The following is an 18,959-nucleotide window of genomic DNA, read 5'->3' on the forward strand; positions in this document are numbered from 1 at the left end:
TTCCCCCCCCCCCCCCCAGCTGCCCCTCCAACCTCAGCCCGTGACTCTCAACCCAAAAGGAGATGAAGGACCCTCATATTGTTTTTGTGCTTTTCTAATGCTCTCCTCTCCCCTCAAGAGGCATTAATGGGCACTCAGTGGCAGTGGGAACTGCTCAGAGGTTTTACTAATGAACTGCCTAATAGCATCCACGTTCTGTGCTGATGGTGAAGTTGGGCTGCAGGGTCCTCTTGGGGAGGTGCAGGGGGGAGCCAAGCCTCGATGCTATTCCCTTTTTTTGAAACCGCTCACGCCTCCTCCGCTGTGCTCTCCAAGCTCCCCCTGCACTAGTGCCACTTGGCAGAGTCCTTTCGTTTCTCTGGAGTTCACAACTCTCCTACGCCCACATCTACTGAGTCGGAGGCTGTGCACCTGGACCCAAACCTTTCAGCGGCTGCAGAGTCCTAACAGCCATTTCTTGGGATAGCTGCTCCTGGCAGCAGCTTCACAGCTTGTTTTTCTAAAGAAAGTAGGCAAAAAAGGAGAAAGGGTTGGGTGCAAGGAGCAGAATGCTAAGGGAGGATGTGGGCAACAAAAAGATGGGTTGGGAAAGAGAACATGGAGGGAAACATGCAGGAAGGAAAATACAACATTAAAAAAACAAAAAAAAACCTTTCCTAAGGCTAAAATCTCCTAGCTGGTGGTCCAAGAGTCAGCACAGATTAGGTAAGGGCTCTCCCGAATCAGGTTAGGTGTGTTGCCCTTTGCTGTTCTCCTAGCCAGAGGTCCACATCAGAAGCGCTGGGTGGCCTTGCTCGGGAGCCCTCCCTGCCAGTACGACCAGTTCTTTGGGGTTTCACTTCACTATTTTAAAGAAGGCACGAAAGGCACCCCAAAGCTGTGTTTAGAAACTGCCCCAAAGCCTATCCAAGCAGCAACGGCAGTCCTCAAAACCGTCCTTCCCCTTCCGAGCTGGCTCCAAAATCCCTCCTTTGTGCCTTGCCACTTAAGGATTCATTTTGCAAAGCCAAACTCTAAGCTGGAGCGCCTGGGATTGATGCCTGCTGTACCTCCCAGCTGCATCACTAAAGCTCCAGCTTTTGGCCCTTTCTCCCTCTGCTTGCTCATGCATACAGGAGCAGGCCAGGCTTTGCACTGCACATGAGACTCCAGGTAGCAAATAAAACTTGGGACTCCAGGCAGGAAAAAGACACGTATTTCATCCCACAGCCCCTTTAGCAGGTCCCCAGATCAGGGGGTGAAATAGGACTCTTATCTCTCCTTGCACTTGCACTCCTAATTGCCAGCCATGGCTCTCACACAGCCCCTTGCCAAAACCTGGATGATGCTTTTCTCCTGCTGAATCTACAGAAGTAAATTATCGACTTCTTGAGCTGCCAGGGTCAAACTGGCCAAGGAATGCAGATGATTTTGGACAGGCCAGCTCTCTGGATTTCTCTGTAATGCCAACAGCCAGGAAGCAGCCTGCTCTAGTACTGGGAGATGCTCTGAAACGATCTGCCCTTGGACATGGTAGTAAACCCAGCCCTGTTTACTGAAATCCCTGCAAGAGAAGCAGTGCAGCCAGCTAGGGAGATCCCCTTCCTAGTGATCCTGCAGCCAAGAGTGGTAGTGCTGTCACCAAAGGGCCAGTGTAAAACTGGGACAAACCCTGCTGGGTCTCAAGCACCTGCAGGGCAGAGCTGCTCCTCCCCAGCCCTTATCAGAACCAGCAAGTTGGCACCAACATCTTCAAATCTGAACCCTCTCTGGGGAAGAAACCAGTGTGGGCAGAGCCACTGTCTGGGGGTTTAAGGGGTAGGAGGCAGGATGAGGAGAGATTAACCTGGACTTTGCTGCCCGAAGCCAGACAGGCTGCAATGCAAACTCATACTGTCAACACGACATTTGTCTGCCCTATGTTACAGGAGACCTTGTTTGGCTGCCAGCTGCCCCTTCTCCTTTACAAGGAGGGATTTTACCAGTATTAAGGACTCACCGGTCAGGACTGAACCAGTGACCTACCTACGCTGCTGCAGGTAGCAGCACAGCTAATCTGGACCTTACACTGACCTCAGGACCAGCCCCAAAAAATAGGGCAGCAGCAATGAAAACCATCCTCCACAGCCAGAGACACAAGAGCACATGCTGGCTCTGCACAGAAGGTGATGCTGGTGTCTCAGGAGGGGTGTCCCACCCGTGGGGATGGTGCTGATGCTCCAGAATCCTGCAGGATGGGGGTTCAGCCCAGTGGCACAGGCCAGGGCTTCCTGCTGGTTGCTGCAGGGGTGTCGGTGCCCCTCACCTCTCCAAACTCACCACCTGAACTATTTCCCCCCAAGCAGTTGCTGGGCGCAGCAAGGCCGTTTCCATGCGGATGGCTGTTTCTCCCTGTTGCCGTGGTGACAGCGCTGGGCGCCAGCAGGCCGGAGGCGGGAGGGCGAGGACCGTATCTCCCCCGTGCTCACCAAGGGCAGCGGGTACATCTAATCCAGCACTGCTCCATTTTACGCCTTTGAGAAGCACCGAGGAGCTATCAAATAACCATCTTGCCAGCAGCGAGCAGGCGCTTGGAGGGATGCGGCGCTGACTGCTGCTCTTATTAACACCTTAAAATCATGTCGAACAGCGGACGGCTGGCTCTGGCAGGGCTTCCCTGCCACCTGCCTGGCGTTCATCCCCTCCTTGCCCAGCCTGTCCCATGCATCCCCTGGCTCCAGCACCCCTAGGGCTGGGCTGTCCTGCAGGGGGGCTCAGGCCCGGGGCTGGATGTCGCACCTCCAGCGCATCCTCACCAGCCCCATCCAAGCTAACCAGAAGCTGCTGCCCAGTTCAGCAGGCACTGGGATGCAGACAGTGTGCTGGGTCACTCAACTCTCCCCTGTACCTCTCTGCCTCCCTACCCGAGGCTGTCACAACACACCTGCATGGAGGGAGGACACAGGCAGATGAGAGGACAAACCTGCGCAAGAGGAGCTTCCAGAGGAGGACGGTGCCCTGCCAAGAGCTCAGGGGGCTTGGGGAGTTTTCCAGGCAAAGCCAGGGCTGCTTTGGCCCATACATGGTGTGCTGCAAAACTACTGGAGAGAAAGGAAGAGGACAACAGCTCTGAAGTAATGTGTTCCTGGCTTTAAAAAGGCTGAATTCAAACTAACTTTGTCACCCACAAGGGCTCCAGTTCATACCTGGACAAAGTAGAATGCAGAAAATGCTGGGGGCTTTGTAGTGTTACCCACAACTTTTCACTGCCTTCTTGCAGTTTCTACGGGATTTTCTTCCACAGTGGCCAAATGTGCTGCTTCTCCTCTAGCAAAGCTCCCCTAGGGGGCACCTCTCCCTGTGGTCCTCTTCCTTCTGGCCTGCCAAGGGCATCTCCCTGCCACACTCCTCTAAAACTGTCCTCAAATTTTCAGGTGCACTTGGCATCCTCACAAAACTGAGGACAGCAAGAACCCTGCTAGCAAACTGCAACAGCTAAAATGTGCCCTAGGAAAGGATTTGACTTCTGGGAGGAAAGAAAAAACAGACATGGTAAAATATTACCTCTGCATAAACACAGCAAAGCCTGTGGGTTCATATGATGTCTTCCACTCCTTGTTAACCAAGCAAGGGCCAACATGTTACCCAGATGCTGCAGCACAGCCCTAAGTGGCTGGGACTAGGGGCACTGTGCCCCTTTTCAGTTCTCCTCACATGCAGGATCACAGTACTCACCCATGAATTACTGTTTTCCAGATTGCTAGTCTAAAACTGGTGCAGTATTTTTACGTCAAAACATCAGGAAAAAGAATGTGAAATTCAAGGGTTTTCCCACATCGGTGTTTTTCTAAGAACCCATTTCCTTATGTGGTAAGTACAGCTCTTCCCTGAAAGAAACAAAGGCAAATCAGACCTTAACCAGCAAATGGCTCTAGGAGGGGATGCTGCTGCCTGATGAGCAGTCAGCCTGGTGGGCAGGTAGTGCCAGGCTGTTACTACTAAATGACTGACTTTGCACAGCTCAGCCCACATCCCCCACAGCCCTGGAGCAAGGAAAAAAGAAAAAAAAAAAAAAAAAAGTTCTTTCCTTACTCCCTTCTCCTGAGGAGTATTTGGCCAGAAAAACTTTTACAACCATATAACAAGAGAGGGAAGCACAAGGATTCAGACACATCAATGACCCGGACTCTGAAACTCAGAAAGCAAGGCAAAAGCAAACCCACAAAATCCTGTCCTGTTGCTTGCCCACAGGACTACGCATTTGCTCTGCAGCGTGCAACTATCTGATAAAGGTTCACACATGGACGAAAGCTGTCCGAGGGCCACATGTCCCATTGCCATCCAGCCTCTACTATCTCTCTGCCCACAGCCCTGAGAGATCTTGCAAGAAAACCTGGCAGAAAAGTGACAAAACAGAGGACACAAGACAAAGAGATTTTTTAAAAGAAGAATCAGAAATCTGATTCTTCTAGCTGGGTCAAAAGGACCAAGAGAAGCATAACAGACACCAGCACCTGAGCAAAAGAAAGGTCCTGTATGTACACCAAGAACATCAGGGAGCTAAATCAGGGCCAGCTGTTCAGTGCTGGAGTCAATCAAAAGGAATCTTTAGTAGGGACACACCATTAATGGATACATAGGTTTGATTCTAATGGGCTATCTGTGGCTTGCTGTCTAATGCAGTTTATATAAGAAACATTGCAAGTGTCTTGCTTTTACTATTTTTTTTTAAAGCAAAGGCAGCACAAGCAGTAACAAAAGATGGGATTCTGCTGCCAGTCAACCATGGTTTCCAACTCAAGCATCTCCTTGTCACTTAGTGCCTATCTGAAGAGCCACAGGCTCAAGAGCTTTCTGATATGCTCGAGGTCTACAAAGGAAAGCATCAGAGAACTGCACACAGGAAAATGGAGGAAGGGTTCAAAGCAGCTTTCATGCCCAAGATGCGGATGCTTAGAGGTACTAACACAAACAAGGATGCTGCTAGGCTATTACAGAGCAGCGGGTTACAAGGGGATCTCAGACTTTGGAAAGGCCCCATCCGCATGTCCTTAGCCACAACGTTCTACAAGAGCTGCATTGTGGCTGGGAGCAGCACGCAGCAGAAAATCTGAGTGCCTTAGCCCAACCTAAAAGCAGTGGACAGGCAACAGCTCTTCTGCCAAGCAAGATGTGTTCAGCTTTCCTCTCCTGATTGTGGACCATCGGCAGAAAATGACCACAAGGCTCTAAGTGGAATAAAAGAAGAGTTTCTGAATACAAGTTGGGCTAGTAATAATACACAAAGGAGAAAATGTAACTGAAGGCCAAGAATTCCTCCCCCAGCATCAGCTCATGTAGACAAGAATTTGAAAAATCTGCAGTAACTACAGAAATGCCTCAGGTAGGAACATCCTTGAGCACACTTGTACTCTATATGCTGGGAAGAGGCAGCCAACTCACATGCAATTCGCCTGCGCAGTCCAAGGCACACCCCAGTCTTCTCAGCAAAGGGATTCCCAGCTGCACCATTAAGATTTTTGGAAGAAAAAGACAATAAATCAGGCTCTTAAAGCAAATTCCGTTTATTCCATTTTTGAATCATGTTGCTAACAAATCTTCATCCTAACCTAGGAAAAATATCAGGTAGAAAACATCTCCCCTTTCCTCCCAACCCTCCCCACCACACACGCACTTTTGTTTCTTAAATAAAAGATCAAAATTTCAAGCATGAGAGACTTTTCTTTCAATACATTTCTGTAATAAAATTAACTCTGTTGTAGATATAAAATGCAGCAGCCAAGACCAGAGGATCTGCTATGCTACTTCAAGGCAATTAGTAACCAGAATGATCAGTTTGTCTGCAAACATAATAAGAAAATACTTAGCACTTATCCAGCACTTTTTATCCATGAATCTCAGAGTGTTTTACAAAAGCTGAAAATATGGTTTTGGCCTCATTTAAGGAGAAGAAAACACCAGCTGGAACAGGAAGAGATTTGCCCCCAGTCACACAACAATTTAATGGCAGAGCTAAGAACAGATCTCTGGTCTCTCCGCCCCCAGCCCAACAAATCCGTGCCATGCTCTCTGCTTCACAGAGGACAGCCTGAATTTGGCTGGCAAAAGCCTCAACTGCAGAAATGCTGATGTGGTTTATATTTTTGCCACCAAAAAAGTCTAAATGGAGATCTGACAGCTATTTTAGTAAGCACTGACCTCCCAAGGCTGTGACACCAAGGAGTAAATCCAGTCTTGGGTGGAGCTGCTGAGAGCTTTGGGAAAAAAAAAAAAAAAAAAAATTGGGAAAAAAAAAAAAAAAAAAAAAAAGTCTCATACTGGAAGTGTGAACAAATGTGAGTGTGGTGCAGGAGGTAAATCCATGATCTACAGTGTGCAAATGATTCTCCACTTGGAGCTTTAATTGAATGTTTGAGGAACAGATCACAGGATAAAAACCTAAAACCTTGACAAATAGTGTTATTAGATGGAGAGGAACCTGGAGCTAAAGCACGCATGGCCTGACACCTCCTCTATTAGCAGTCTTCTGACCTGAAGTCACTCCTGACAGACCTGAGAAACCAACAGTGCAAACACCAGCAAAAGAGTGGTGAAATACAATGTCTTACCCTGGAAATATGTGTAGCAAGGCCAGGAGAGGAAAGAAGTACCATGAGACAGAGAGTAAAGGCTGAGTCAAGAACCCCAGGGCACCCTCCATTACAAGGTCCACTATTCATGCTACAAGCAGGCTCCAGCAACCCACACAGTTATTTTCCTATGCATTACCATGCAAAATGAATGCATGACTTCAACACTGTTCTTCACAGGCATGTGGCCACAACGCATCACCCACAGCTGATTTTGGTCCAAACAAGACACCCACAGGGTCCTTTGAAGTAGAGGCTCTCCCGTGTGTACACATGAATTTTCTAATGCCCCCTCCTCTGTACCTCCTATAGGAGTGGGACAACAGCAGGCTCCAGCTTCCAGTGGAGCACCTTGCAGTGCTGGGATGGCTGCGCTGCCTGGCAGCACACAGAAAAACCCAAATGTTGGCCTACAACCAAAAACTCAATTTTTAAGACAGAAGGGCAGGCCAGCATCCTCACCAGCCACAGTGGCAGGTAATATTACACCCAGGAGCTTATTTTTATCAGCAGCAAAAACACCGCAGTGGTCCAGTCAGCATCAATGCACCAGCCAGCTGTGCTTTGAAGCCTGGGAACAGAAAATTGGGTTCTCACAGAGAACAGTGTATCAAACAGAGATAGGTAAGCAACCTAAGTCAACAAGCTTGTCTCCTAACTGCAGACCTGCAGCAATGCACGTTAATACAGGTCTCCTTCCTCCTTTCTGGGCAAACCCAAGTGCTACTAATTCTCCACGCTCATACTCCAGCACACAGGAGGGTGCCAGCAGCTGGGTGTCCCTTCCCCTCAGCAGCAAAACCTGCAGATGGTCATGAGGATTCACCCCCATGCTGCAGAAAAGTCCTCTGACATGAGCAAGGAGCTGCTGTTGCTTTCCACACTCTTCCCAGCCACCCATCGTCCCTCTGTGCCCACTTCCTTGTGCATCAGAGACACAACCAGCTGCTCTGGCTCTCTAGTATTAACACACCGCCTCTCACTTAGAAGCTTTTACAGGTACTAAGGCACAAAGATTAAGTGACTTGCATAAGAGTCAGGAACACACCTCATGTCTCTCAATTGCAGTGATTTCTCACACCTTTTTTTCCTGACCTCTTGCATATTAAAATCACACGAGTAGATTGTGTGGATGAGAACAGGATTTCATTTCCCTAATAATACTGAAGATACAAACACAGGTAGCTGTTTTTCTAAGCCCTCCCCACGGCTTACATCCATTCCCACTATGACAGGCTGTTTGTCTCAACAAGGTAGGAGAGCACCAGTGCAGAAGGAAGCACTCCACAATTGTTTTGCAAAGCTCCACCTTTGCCATCCTAAGACCTACAACAGGGGAGAAAATGAACATGCCTCTGGGAAACCAGAAAAGGAACCTCAGCTACACTTTGTTCATCAACAGGAGTAAGGGAACAACAGCAGCACTTAATGCAGCGGGACCTCCGCAGTACAAACAGGGTCAGAAGAAACATTCACACGCCCAACTTGAGCGGATCGGCTTTCCCGAGCCGAGGGCCCTGCAAGATGCCAGCTGGTAGGAGCTCCCAGATCAGGTTTCTTGATATGAGTGACGGTTTGGTTTCCTAGAAGGCGCAAGTGCCTGGCTTTGGTGTGTCTGTGGCAGAGGCCCAGGCCCAAGGAGAGCAGCCGCCCCGGTCACGGGTCACACTACGTGCAGCTGTGCCTCATGTGGAAGTTAACCACGTACTCTGCGTTAGTGCGCTGCACCGAGATGGCAAAGGGCTCGAAGGGGTGGAAGGTGAACGCAACCAGGCGTCGCACTGTGTGATTGATGGGTCGCCCCAGGAGTCCCGCCTGGATCTCAAACTTCAGGAGGCCAGAATCACGAGCATAAAATCTGAAAGGAAGAGAAAGACAGTTATGGCTGTTACCGACTATTGACTCTGCCATCTGGGCTCTTCATGTACAGAGACAAGTGCCTTGTTCATCCTCCAGTACTCCCTCAGGGGCAGGAGGCTCTCAGCTGGGTCTCTGGCTCTTGCCTATACAGGAAAGTCCCTCCCAGGAGGGCTAGTTTTCTACTGTCTGGAAAAGCTTGACTTCATTTTACTATCATCAGTGAGAGAACTCTGCCTGTCATTTCGGTGGACATAGATGACTTCACAAGTTTGATCCAGACCTCACTTGTGCTGGCTCTCCATCCTCTCTTAATGCAAGCTGCTCCCTTGATCCCTAAGGCATATATACTGCACAGAACTGAGCTCACTTCCCTTAGCAATGGCCTTCACTCTGAGCATAAGGCCATCCCTTCCCTCTTCTGGTGCTGCCAGGTAGGCTTTACGCTGCTGCTCTTGTGCCTTGCTACATCTCCATTCAGTTGAGGAAGGTGAACAGCTGGATCCAATTCTGCTCAAGGGTGCTAAGTTGTACTTTACAGCTCAAGCAAGGCTTTGCAGTTCCTTCTAGATTTCCATCAAAAAAGCATTAACAAGATAGGCTGGGCAGGAAGTACCTGGTGGATTGCATTCAACATTCACAGCAAGCGCACAGGTTAAGGAAAACTGTGTCCTGCTGTCAGCCAGAAACCTGCCTCTGGGTTGAGCTCACTTGTGTCTCCAAACAGGTGAGGCCTGGAACGCAGCTTCTGCACAAAGAGAACATTGCCGAGGGGATGAGGCAAATAGCGCCAAAGAGAAAGGCAAGGCCAGAAGCTCTTTGCTTCTTGGACCTTCCCTCCATACTCTGTGTAACGGACACAAGCCCAGGTAACACCAGCGTCCTGTGCTGCTGTGGGAAGGGGGGACTCTCTGCGATGACCCCACCCTCCCCAAGACTTTGGTGGAGGTTTCTGGATGTGGTACCTTCACAAAGCAGCTGGGCTTTAATTCAAATCCTAACCCTGAAGTTGTCTCAGTTCACTAGACCATTTTGTCTGCTCTTTCAGTTTTGGGCAGAATTGCCATTTTGTCTCCCACCTATTTCCTTTTCCACCATCACTTAGTACGTGTGGGTATTTTGCATTTTCCTCTGGTTTTAACTCAGAGAATGCTTTTAATCTGAGAGCATATTTCCCCCCCGCCAGCAATACAATGCACTCAGCTCTCAGCCTAGAAGAACAGGTGATGATAGATACAGGCAATGCTGTTCCAGGAGCAGACATACTCCACATTTTAACAACACAGACTATTGAGAACCTCATGTTCTTCCTGGAGGGCCACTCTCCTCTCCCTTCCTCTGAATCAAAGTGCCAGCCAGCCCTGCCTGAAAATTGCACACAAGAACCCAGCAAGAGAGTCACAATCTTGGTATTTGGCTTTTTGAAAAGCCATTTCCCTCCTACGCAAGGCTGGGTATGCAGAGGGTCATTCTTTAAATAAAGCACAGTCCCCCGTCTGCTCCTCTCTCCCCCCAATTCACAATAATTTACTACTCAAGATGAAGCTCCCTGTAATCTCAAAGATGTGCTCAGTTTGGTATTTTTAAATGTATTTTTAAAAGTGCTCTGCAATCAGAGGCCATTTCCATGGGCTCTCACTCTGGGGATAAATTAGGCACTGCAACATAAAATTGTATGTCAACAGAAACAGCAAGACCAGTCTTTTCAAACCGTATGAAAATGGAAGATTTATCTGCAGACCAATTTTTTGGTTAAATGGCTCCTTATTAGCCATCTAGATGGATTTTAGAGACCCCCTACTATAGGTAAGCCTGTGTTAGAGCCTCTTTCTCACAAGTGCCATCATTTCACCCAGTGAAGACGTCTTCAAGACTCCTGAAAAGATACTGGAAGACCGTGGTGATGGGGAACCTAGAGTCCTTCCCACCTGAGAGCAAACAACCACTGGTCTCTCAAGTAGCCAGAGCCAAGAGTTGAACCTTTTGGGATGCAGAAAGGCACTAAGGGTTAAAAGGACACAGTGCACAGAGGTGCTGAAACCGATGTGTAAGAGATATGGTGGCCTTAGGCCTTCCTATCTTGCACATCGTGTCAGGAAACTGCACTCAACATTATAACACCCCTAGCTGCTGAAGGGTTTTGCATTCCAGCCAATTATAGGACTTACATTACAAATCCTGTGGCCCCTCATTTCCAGCTCTCTAAACCACAACAGGCAGTGGCATTATTTTATTAATCCCTTTGTTCTGCATGTGAGAAACACAGCAGCACTATTTCAGCTACTGAATGGTTAAGGTTAGTGCCTCATCTTCTGCTTACTTTCCAAAAACCAGGAGCCCCACTGCTCCGAGGCCCTATTCAAGTCCTAATTGACTCTGCACAGCTTTGAGCTTTAAAAGCTCTGGCTCTGAAACGCTGGTTTGCTCAGGGGAGGGAGGGAAGGTGGCACTTCGCTTTGTTTACTACAAAGACGTAACCGCAGCAAATGACTGCGGTTTTGCTCCCTTTTGTCTGCAGGAGCCATACGCAGGTTGGCGCTGGCAGACAACTGCCGCCCTGCAAGTTTTCCCAACGTCAAGCATGACAAGGGGGAAAGGGCAGGCTTTTCTCTGCAGATAACATGGGAGCTGGAGATCAAACCAAATCATATGGGCAGAAAAATCAATTAAATATACATAATTTGGGAATTGAGAGCACAGGAATAATCAGAGGTTCCCTGCCACCTGAGTCAGGGCCAGGGGAGACATGAAACCACTTTTTGAGAATGCATAGATGAAAATAAAGTTGGGAAACCTGCCAGAAAGGTCTCCCTAGGCTGCCTGAGTCCCCAATGTGTGTGCAGTCACTAAACAAAGCACTTAGGCTTTGAAGGCTCTCTTTGTTTTCAGAACATAGGTTTGCTTTTGCAATACTATAAGTGGAAAGCCTATTCTGCCTAGAGAATTCAGCCCCTTTGAGCCTTTCAGGCTGGAGATGTTGGATTTTTAACCACTACTACTTGCAGCCATGGCTGCAGCCAACAAAAAGAAATAAATAGTCCTGGTGTTTCTGCAAGAAGCATTGCAAACCTCCTTATTTCCAGGCTCAGACTTAATCTTTCTGCCAGCATCAAAGACTTAGACAGAAGAGGCACAGAATGGCCCTTACACCTGGCTAAAACTCCTACTAGAGAAACAAATTTCCTACAGGTCAAAGAAGGGGAATATGAAGAGGAGTACAGCTCCCAGGGTGAGAATTGTAAACAAGGAAAGTCTGAAAATAGCTAAATCAATACCACAAGCATTGTGAATAACACCTAATCCAGCTGCTATTTTATTCACAGGACAAACCACATCATCCTTGCCAGCTAAACCCACATGCTCAAAAGGGATCCTTCCAGCACAGGAAAGCAGGCATCCAGAGCCATATCACTCTGCAGCCCAAACACAACAGCAGGACTGCAAGAAGAGAAGGAGGAACAAGAGCATTCCTACAGAAAAGGCTTAGGCTTCACTACCTAAAACTTCCCCAGGGCAGCTCAGCGAGAAGGCCTGAAGAGGCCACACATACAAGATAAAACCATTATCACAAGGAGGGAGGCCAGACTTTGCAGGACTGCTGAAATAAACCCTCTGGTGGAAGGATGTTATATGAGAAAGGCCTCAATCTCCTCCCTTTTCTACACATTTGATGCCACATGGCAGAGGTGATTCAGAGTTACTCTTGCACTGCTCTCCTCACATACAGCTTCTTGGCCTGTTCCATACCTTATAGGGTGATCACCACAGGTCTTGGGCCGCTCCATGACTGACACCCACTTGTCATCATAGCTGAAAAGTGAGAGGTCGAGGTATGGGCTGCCACTGTACGACTGGGCGCTGATCGGGAGCTGGCCCAGCAGCCTCCGCACGGCCTCCGTGTGCCCTCCGTACTTGGCATTCACGATAGTGTCTTTGAACCTGCAGCAAACCAAGAAACAGGTTTTACTCACAAAGGCCACAGGTGAAGAGCACAGCCTCAATAAACTAAGGAGGAAAAATGATAGGGAGAGAAAAACAGCAGTAGTGTAAGAACTAAACGCACATTTCCAAAGATGTTTCACAGTGATTCAAGCATCAACCAGTTCTGGTGACCTTTTTATCCTCCCTCATCATTACTGTTTCTGCTCTGAAAGTCCAAACTGACACAAGGACAAGACTGTGCCTATCCACAAGGTCTGGCCCCAGCTGCTCTGCAGTACAGGAAATGAACAGGATCAGAAACAGGGAGAGATGGATTAGCAGCTTATCAGTCAATCCAAGTTTTACCATGAAGCCTGGAAAAAGCGTAAGCAAAAGCCAGAGGGTTTCACAGTAACAGTTGAGCCCTTAATGTTGACTTGAGAATCCCCCTTTCTCTAGCTGTTGTATTTTAAATGCGTAAAAGGAGAAACCTTAGATGAAGAAGAACCTTGATGAGAAGCCTAAAGCTCTTCAGAAACTACAGCAACCTGAAAGTTCTTCCTGGTGGAGAGATTAACACAGGCTGAATTTCTCTTTCCAAGCAAAATAATGAGCTTTTCATGTGCAAGAACAGTCAGTCAGCTGTATGGATGTCATACATCAAGGAGGGTAAAACATCTTCATTTGACCAGAAACACTTGGCCAAATGCCAGCTAGCTGTGGATTATGCTCTATTACATTTTGCTGTGGAAGTTAAACACTCCTGTTACAGGCCCTTGTAGCCAAGGGGATGAAAAGATTCTCCTCTCTAACACAAGGCAGAAGTTGTTCTTTGGGCATCTACAGTGAGCTCTCTCATTCTCTCTCCCACTAAGCATTATGGATTTCCTGACAGGCAGCTCTAGAAAGTTACAGACGCAGTCAACTTCCTCTTACTTATGTGATGTCAACCTAAAATCAACAGAAGCTTCATGCCCATAAGAGATTGCCAAGTACTTTGGATGATGTGAAACAAGTCACTGGAAGAACAAAACACCCTGAGTCACATAAAAATATATTCCAAGAGAAATAACAGACTCTGTTTCATTAAAACCACATCTGACTGCCACAGCACATTCTAGAAACCCAGGTTATTTTGATATTTTGCTCAGCTTTCACAATAGGTCTAAGCAGATGAGTTTCCTTTCTCCTAGCACGGTTCGACAAGAATCACAAGCTTGTGACTGATGCTGGAGAAAATGCTACAGAACAGTTTGATGCACACTAAATTCAGAGAATGCCATTTGGCAAAATATATCCAATTAGATGACACTAGCATCCTGACAAATCTCATCTTCAGGATCCTGAGCTACTGGGCAGTAACACTTTACAACCTCCAGAAGAGTTACTGCTTGAGGAGAGCAGGAAACATCTTTCCCTCAAAATTCCTCTTCCTTCTTCTAAGCACTGGATTGCCACTGCTTTGTTCCTTCCTGTAACAAGACAGATGCTGTGGAATGTAAAATCAGATGCATGAGGCTGCAAGATGAACCATGTACAAGCCAGACCCTTGCATCACCCAGTGACTAAAGGAACAGTTTTTCTCAGGGTTGCATCGTTATTTGATACTAGCCTTCAGCTGACGGGGGTGAGCGTGTGTCTATACGGTATAAAGCATGCTCCGAATGGCTCACCGGCGCTGGATCTGCCTGGCAAAGTTGTTGCTGGAAGCTGAGCAGGGGAACTGGACCGCCTCACTGTGCAGGGTGGCATTCCTGAAGAGGTCACAGAAGTTCTCAAACAGCTCCAGCAGCTCATCAGATGTATTCTCGAATACAGCAATAACCTCTGTGGTCACCATGTTGTACACGACGAAGAATGAAGGCTGGAGAGAGAGGCAGAGGCAGCAGTTACCCAGGAGAGCAAGCTGTCCCTTCTCCCCACATGACACCACAGACCCTATGCAAATTTCTCTGCATCACAGGGAAATCCCACATTCTCACACTAATCCATTCTGCTATTCAAATGCCTCAACAGATACCAAATTATCCAACTCTTAACTGTGATTATTTATGAAGAAAACTTAATGGGCTTCCAATTTTTCAACTCAAACTGGATGACAATATTTCTGTTTTCTCTTTCTCTCTGCCCTCCACCAAATCCAAAATGCTTTCTAAAGTGCCAAATTTAATTTTCATTCCTGCTGACAAAATTATTTTAAATCCAGTGCTAGCTGGCCACATTTTTTTTTCCTTTCTGTAGAGACATTATTTCCTCCCTTTCTTAATATTTCCATCACGCAGAGATGAGCCTTTTTAGTGTACTGTGTACTACAACACTGCCTGGAAAATGTTGTGCCCTCCAGGTACCCTGCTGGCACAGGAATGAAAATCTGAAAGACATTAATGGATTCTTTTTAATGCCGACATTCTTGTGCAAGAAGGCCCAGGTACTGCACTGTGGATTGGCAATGGCAGTGTTTCATGGCAGGAATGAGCAAGAAATCAGGGAAAAAGGGGGCATTGTGTCAGCGCAGCTACATCAAAAGGAGACAACGGTTCCCATCCCACTGGGAAAAGACAGATTTAATCCTTCACCATCAAAGGTAGTCTTTGTTACAAGACAGAAATGCTAACACTCTAGCACCCCAAATTAAGAACCTGCCCCTACTTCAAAGTTAACTAATTCCCGTGCTACATGCACATATCTGGTTAAATCTTCTGTCAATAAAGGCAATTTCTAAATGCTTCACCTCCCCATCTCAAACAATGCTCAGGGATGACGGCAGGCACTTTGCCTACCCCACCCACCTACAAATATCACAAGGTTTGTTTGTTTTACAGCCCCAAAATAAACTGTGATAATACGATCCAGCCCCCACATGTCAAAATGAAGCACGCTAGATGAGGTTACTCACTAGACTACTGCCTAAGGAAAGGGAAGCCCTTCTGAAATACAGAGTTGGAGCAGAGAGAAAATAAGAGGAGACAGCAGAAGGAAAAAACTAGTTACATCACTGAAGACTGCAGGGAGTATCCTCCAACCTTAAATAAAAAAGTTCCTTTGCCAGGTTAACATGCAGACACATCCACAGGATGCCCCTGACCAGAGAAACTATCCTCACTGCTTTTCAGCAGCACCTGTAACACAGGCAAAACATCATCACAGCATGGCTGGCAGAAGTCGAGCCTCACAGAAATCAAGCAGCAAAGCTGGCAAGTCTGTCAACAGAAGCCTAGAACAACAACAACAAACCACAAGATACATATACACAGCACACGATTAAACGTCAAGTGATTCAGTGCAGACCCTGACAATATACAAGCAACCCACAAGCATGAACAGTGACTTCCTCAACCTTCTTGGCAGAGAAGCCAGAGAGAAAAGAGGAGCCCAAACCAGCATGTAATCCCATGTTCCCCTCTGATAGGCGAAAGAAAAATCTGAGCTTTAGGTATTTAGTGAATCAAGTTTTCTTCAGGAAGCCCTAACGCAAAGCCTACATTCAGGCAGGTCTGAGGAGACTGCCCCACACCTGGAATTATCTCCTGAAAGAACTGAGAAATGAGATGCTTTTCCTCCAGCATAAAACACACCGCCTGAGGAGCACTGCAAACAAACCACAACCTGCATCTTAAAGTAACCCCCGGGTGAAGAGAGTCAAGAGCTGCAGCAAACCAGGCACAAAAGCCTTGGTAACCACAGCAGGGAGCAGAGCCAAGCCTACCACAAACATTTACATCAGGGTCAGGAGCACCATTCCAGATACCAGCAGCAAACAGAATGCTGCAGGCCACTTCCACAAAGCTTTAATATTTTTAAGACAGCCACTCAGTTTTACACGAATGGGTAAAACTGATTAGATTAAGCCTTACCTATATCACTCCCAAAGCAACTCCCCCAAACAAATACCACTTCAGAGAAAAACGAAACAAACCAGAATCATCTTCCAGGAACAATTAGACCAAGGCAACATGCAAAGAACTGCTGTCTATTTCTTCTAGGATCTATGTCCTGCATCTGGCAAAGACAGGAAGAGAAGGGTATGAAAGAAAAACAAACATCTAGGGAACAATCAGACCTACATGCAGCACTGGAGATTTATTACAAATTCTTGCTAAACACTTTCAACAGAATAAAACCCAAACATTCTATTATTCCTTAACAGAACGGGTTAAAAAACCACATCCTTCTCAGTTTCACAGAGCTCAAAACCTGACCACCACACTAACAGCTGTGAAAAGAGATGATCAACCTGGTGGATAGTGAAACATCTAGAGGGACCCAGCACTGACCAAGCTCCATTTGCTCTAACTCAGCTTCTTTAGTACTAAACTGAAAGGAGAAGGAATTGCCACATTAGCTAGATCTAAGAGCTGCTACTCTAATTTGGAGAGATCATAAACACTCTCACTGAAGCTTGAAAGAGTATGTAGGCAGAATAAAAAAGGTAATTCCACGGGGAAAAAGAATGAAGACTATTATATTTGAAAAACATGCTTGAAGTTACATGAGAAAATGGAGAGACAACCTCTAGAATGTAAGTGTACTATACAAAATATCAGCTGAAAAAAAGAATCAGTTGGGGATGTGGGAGGGGAAGAGGGTTGTACAGCATCTGTGAGCACGGGAAACAATCCCTGGAGAAAGGGAACTCAATAACCACATCACACCTTCTCTCTCATTTTCAGTTGTGAAGAAAGCAATGAAGAGAGAGCAAAAGATACAAAAGTTATTCAGTATCAGAAGCATCAAATGTTCACACAAGAATGAAATACCAGGGATCCTAAACAACATTCACAGGCTCAGCTAAGAAACACAGCTACCAGCATTGTACCTGCATGAGCACCTGCCCCAAAGCAAGGAGCAGCCTAAGGAGGCGGGCAGTACCTGGGAAGGATCCGTCACCCGCAGCGTGACCACGTCTTCACTAGTGTATTTAATAAATAGATGGTTCTCATCCAAAAGCTGCATCTTCCACATGCGGAGCTGCCTCAACTGATCAAAGTACTGGAAGAACCTTCTTTTTGCTATAGCACTTCCATCCTGCTCGGCCCTTCTCCACAGGTACACCAGCAGCCTGTGTTTCAGAGAGTTTATGAAGGGCTCTTTGTAGGGGTTGGCCATCCCCGTCTGAGTGTCCCGCTGAACCTCGGGATACACCGCAGACAGAGTCAGCAGATCATCCTCGTAGCAGAAGCGGCCGATAGTCCGCACGTCAATGAACGTACCCTCAGGTGTTACTTGAAAGACGTGAATAGTCTGTTGCTGCACAGAGAGAATGGCCAAGATGTTCTTATAGAGGTACAGCCCCTGGTTGTGAGACAGGATGACCTTGTCACATTTGAAAGTTCGTGTGTCACAGAGTCTGCCCGTGTGGAGGTCTATGATATGCAAGGAATAATCCTCAAGAGGGGACCGGGGATTAGGGGTCACTGACTCGCTGTTGCGGTAAACCTCGAAGAAGGGAGGGTGAGGCTCCTCGGGCAGGTACGCGGCAGAGCCAACGATCACGTACCGACAGTCGTCAGTGAACAAGCTGCACTCGCGGTTCAAGTGCTCCCCATTGGAGGCCACGTTGGTGATATGGAGCAGAACAAAGAAGCGTTCAAAGAGCCGCCCTCGGATGTTGACAGATCTTTGGTCATTGCCGTTGGCCAGGATCTCTCCCTCGTAGCCCTGCAGGAGGTCTTCTGCAGCCTGGCAGCCCTGATACTCATAGATCTCCAGAGAGGTCTGGTCAGAGGAGAAAGCGACGAAGTAGCGGCCGTCAGGGGAGAACTTGCGCAAGAAGCAGGGTGGCTTCTCCACGTTGACCACAGTGAAGTTGGGGAATACGTTCTGGTGGAAGACACGGACTTGGTGCCAGTGGGTGCCGGCTTTGCCCGAGCTGATCCGGCGGCGCTCCAGGCGGTGGATGACATTCTGGTTCTGGATGCGACGGGGCCTGATTGTGGGGGCGTCATGGTCCATGGTCAGAGGTCTACTTCATCTTCACCCTGCCAGGGAGAGAGCACATACGTGCCCTGGGACTACGCAGAGATGGGGAGAGAATTCAGGGTACTGAGGGACCTGCTTGCAGGGATGGGGTAGCGAAAAGCCTCACAGAACCCAGAGAGTCAGGGGGAGTCAGCTGAAAAGTGCAGACATGCCTTCGGAAAGGGGGGAGATGACACAGGAAGACAGAGAGAGAGAGATGTGGAGAGGCTGGGAGAGAGACCTCAGTGGCAGGTACTGGGGAAGAGAGGGGAACACAGAAGGAACACCCCAACGCACCAGGGGCTGAGGGGAGCCGCAGGCTTGTCTGCTGATGAGGGAGACACAGGGAGGCACCGGGAGGGGATGGAGGGAGCCAGGGAGGCACAGGTAAGCACCAAGGGGATAGAGAGAGCCCCCAGGCACCGGGGAAGGAGTGAGGGGAGCCAGGGATAATCCCGCCTGCTGACAGGAAGGCGCAGAAGGGCAGCTCAGAAAGGATGGAGGGAGCTGAGGGGCACACGAGGGGTCTCCGGGAGGCCTACGGGCCCGCCTGCCGAGGGGGGCCGCAGGGAGCCCCAGGCAGCCAGGGTTTGTAGGCCCACACTGAGCTCCAGGGGAAGCCCACGGAAAGCTGCG

At 48.0% G+C, this 18,959-nt stretch overlaps 1 protein-coding gene across 1 annotated transcript; it reads right to left on the minus strand.

The window, feature by feature from the left end:
- Nucleotides 1–5,548: 5,548 nt before the first annotated feature.
- On the minus strand, nt 5,549–18,317 carry DET1 (DET1, COP1 ubiquitin ligase partner). The gene is made up of 4 exons (XM_026856346.1): nt 17,235–18,317; nt 14,039–14,229; nt 12,192–12,383; nt 5,549–8,445 (listed from the first exon to the last, which is right to left on the minus strand). Exons 1-4 carry the CDS (start codon nt 18,315–18,317, stop codon nt 8,256–8,258), a joined length of 1,656 nt encoding a protein of 551 aa, XP_026712147.1. The 3' UTR covers nt 5,549–8,255.
- Nucleotides 18,318–18,959: the final 642 nt, after the last annotated feature.

Source organism: Athene cunicularia, assembly GCF_003259725.1.
Source record: "Athene cunicularia isolate RWA chromosome 10 unlocalized genomic scaffold, athCun1 chr10_part1, whole genome shotgun sequence".
NCBI classification, from domain to species: Eukaryota; Metazoa; Chordata; class Aves; order Strigiformes; family Strigidae; genus Athene; species Athene cunicularia.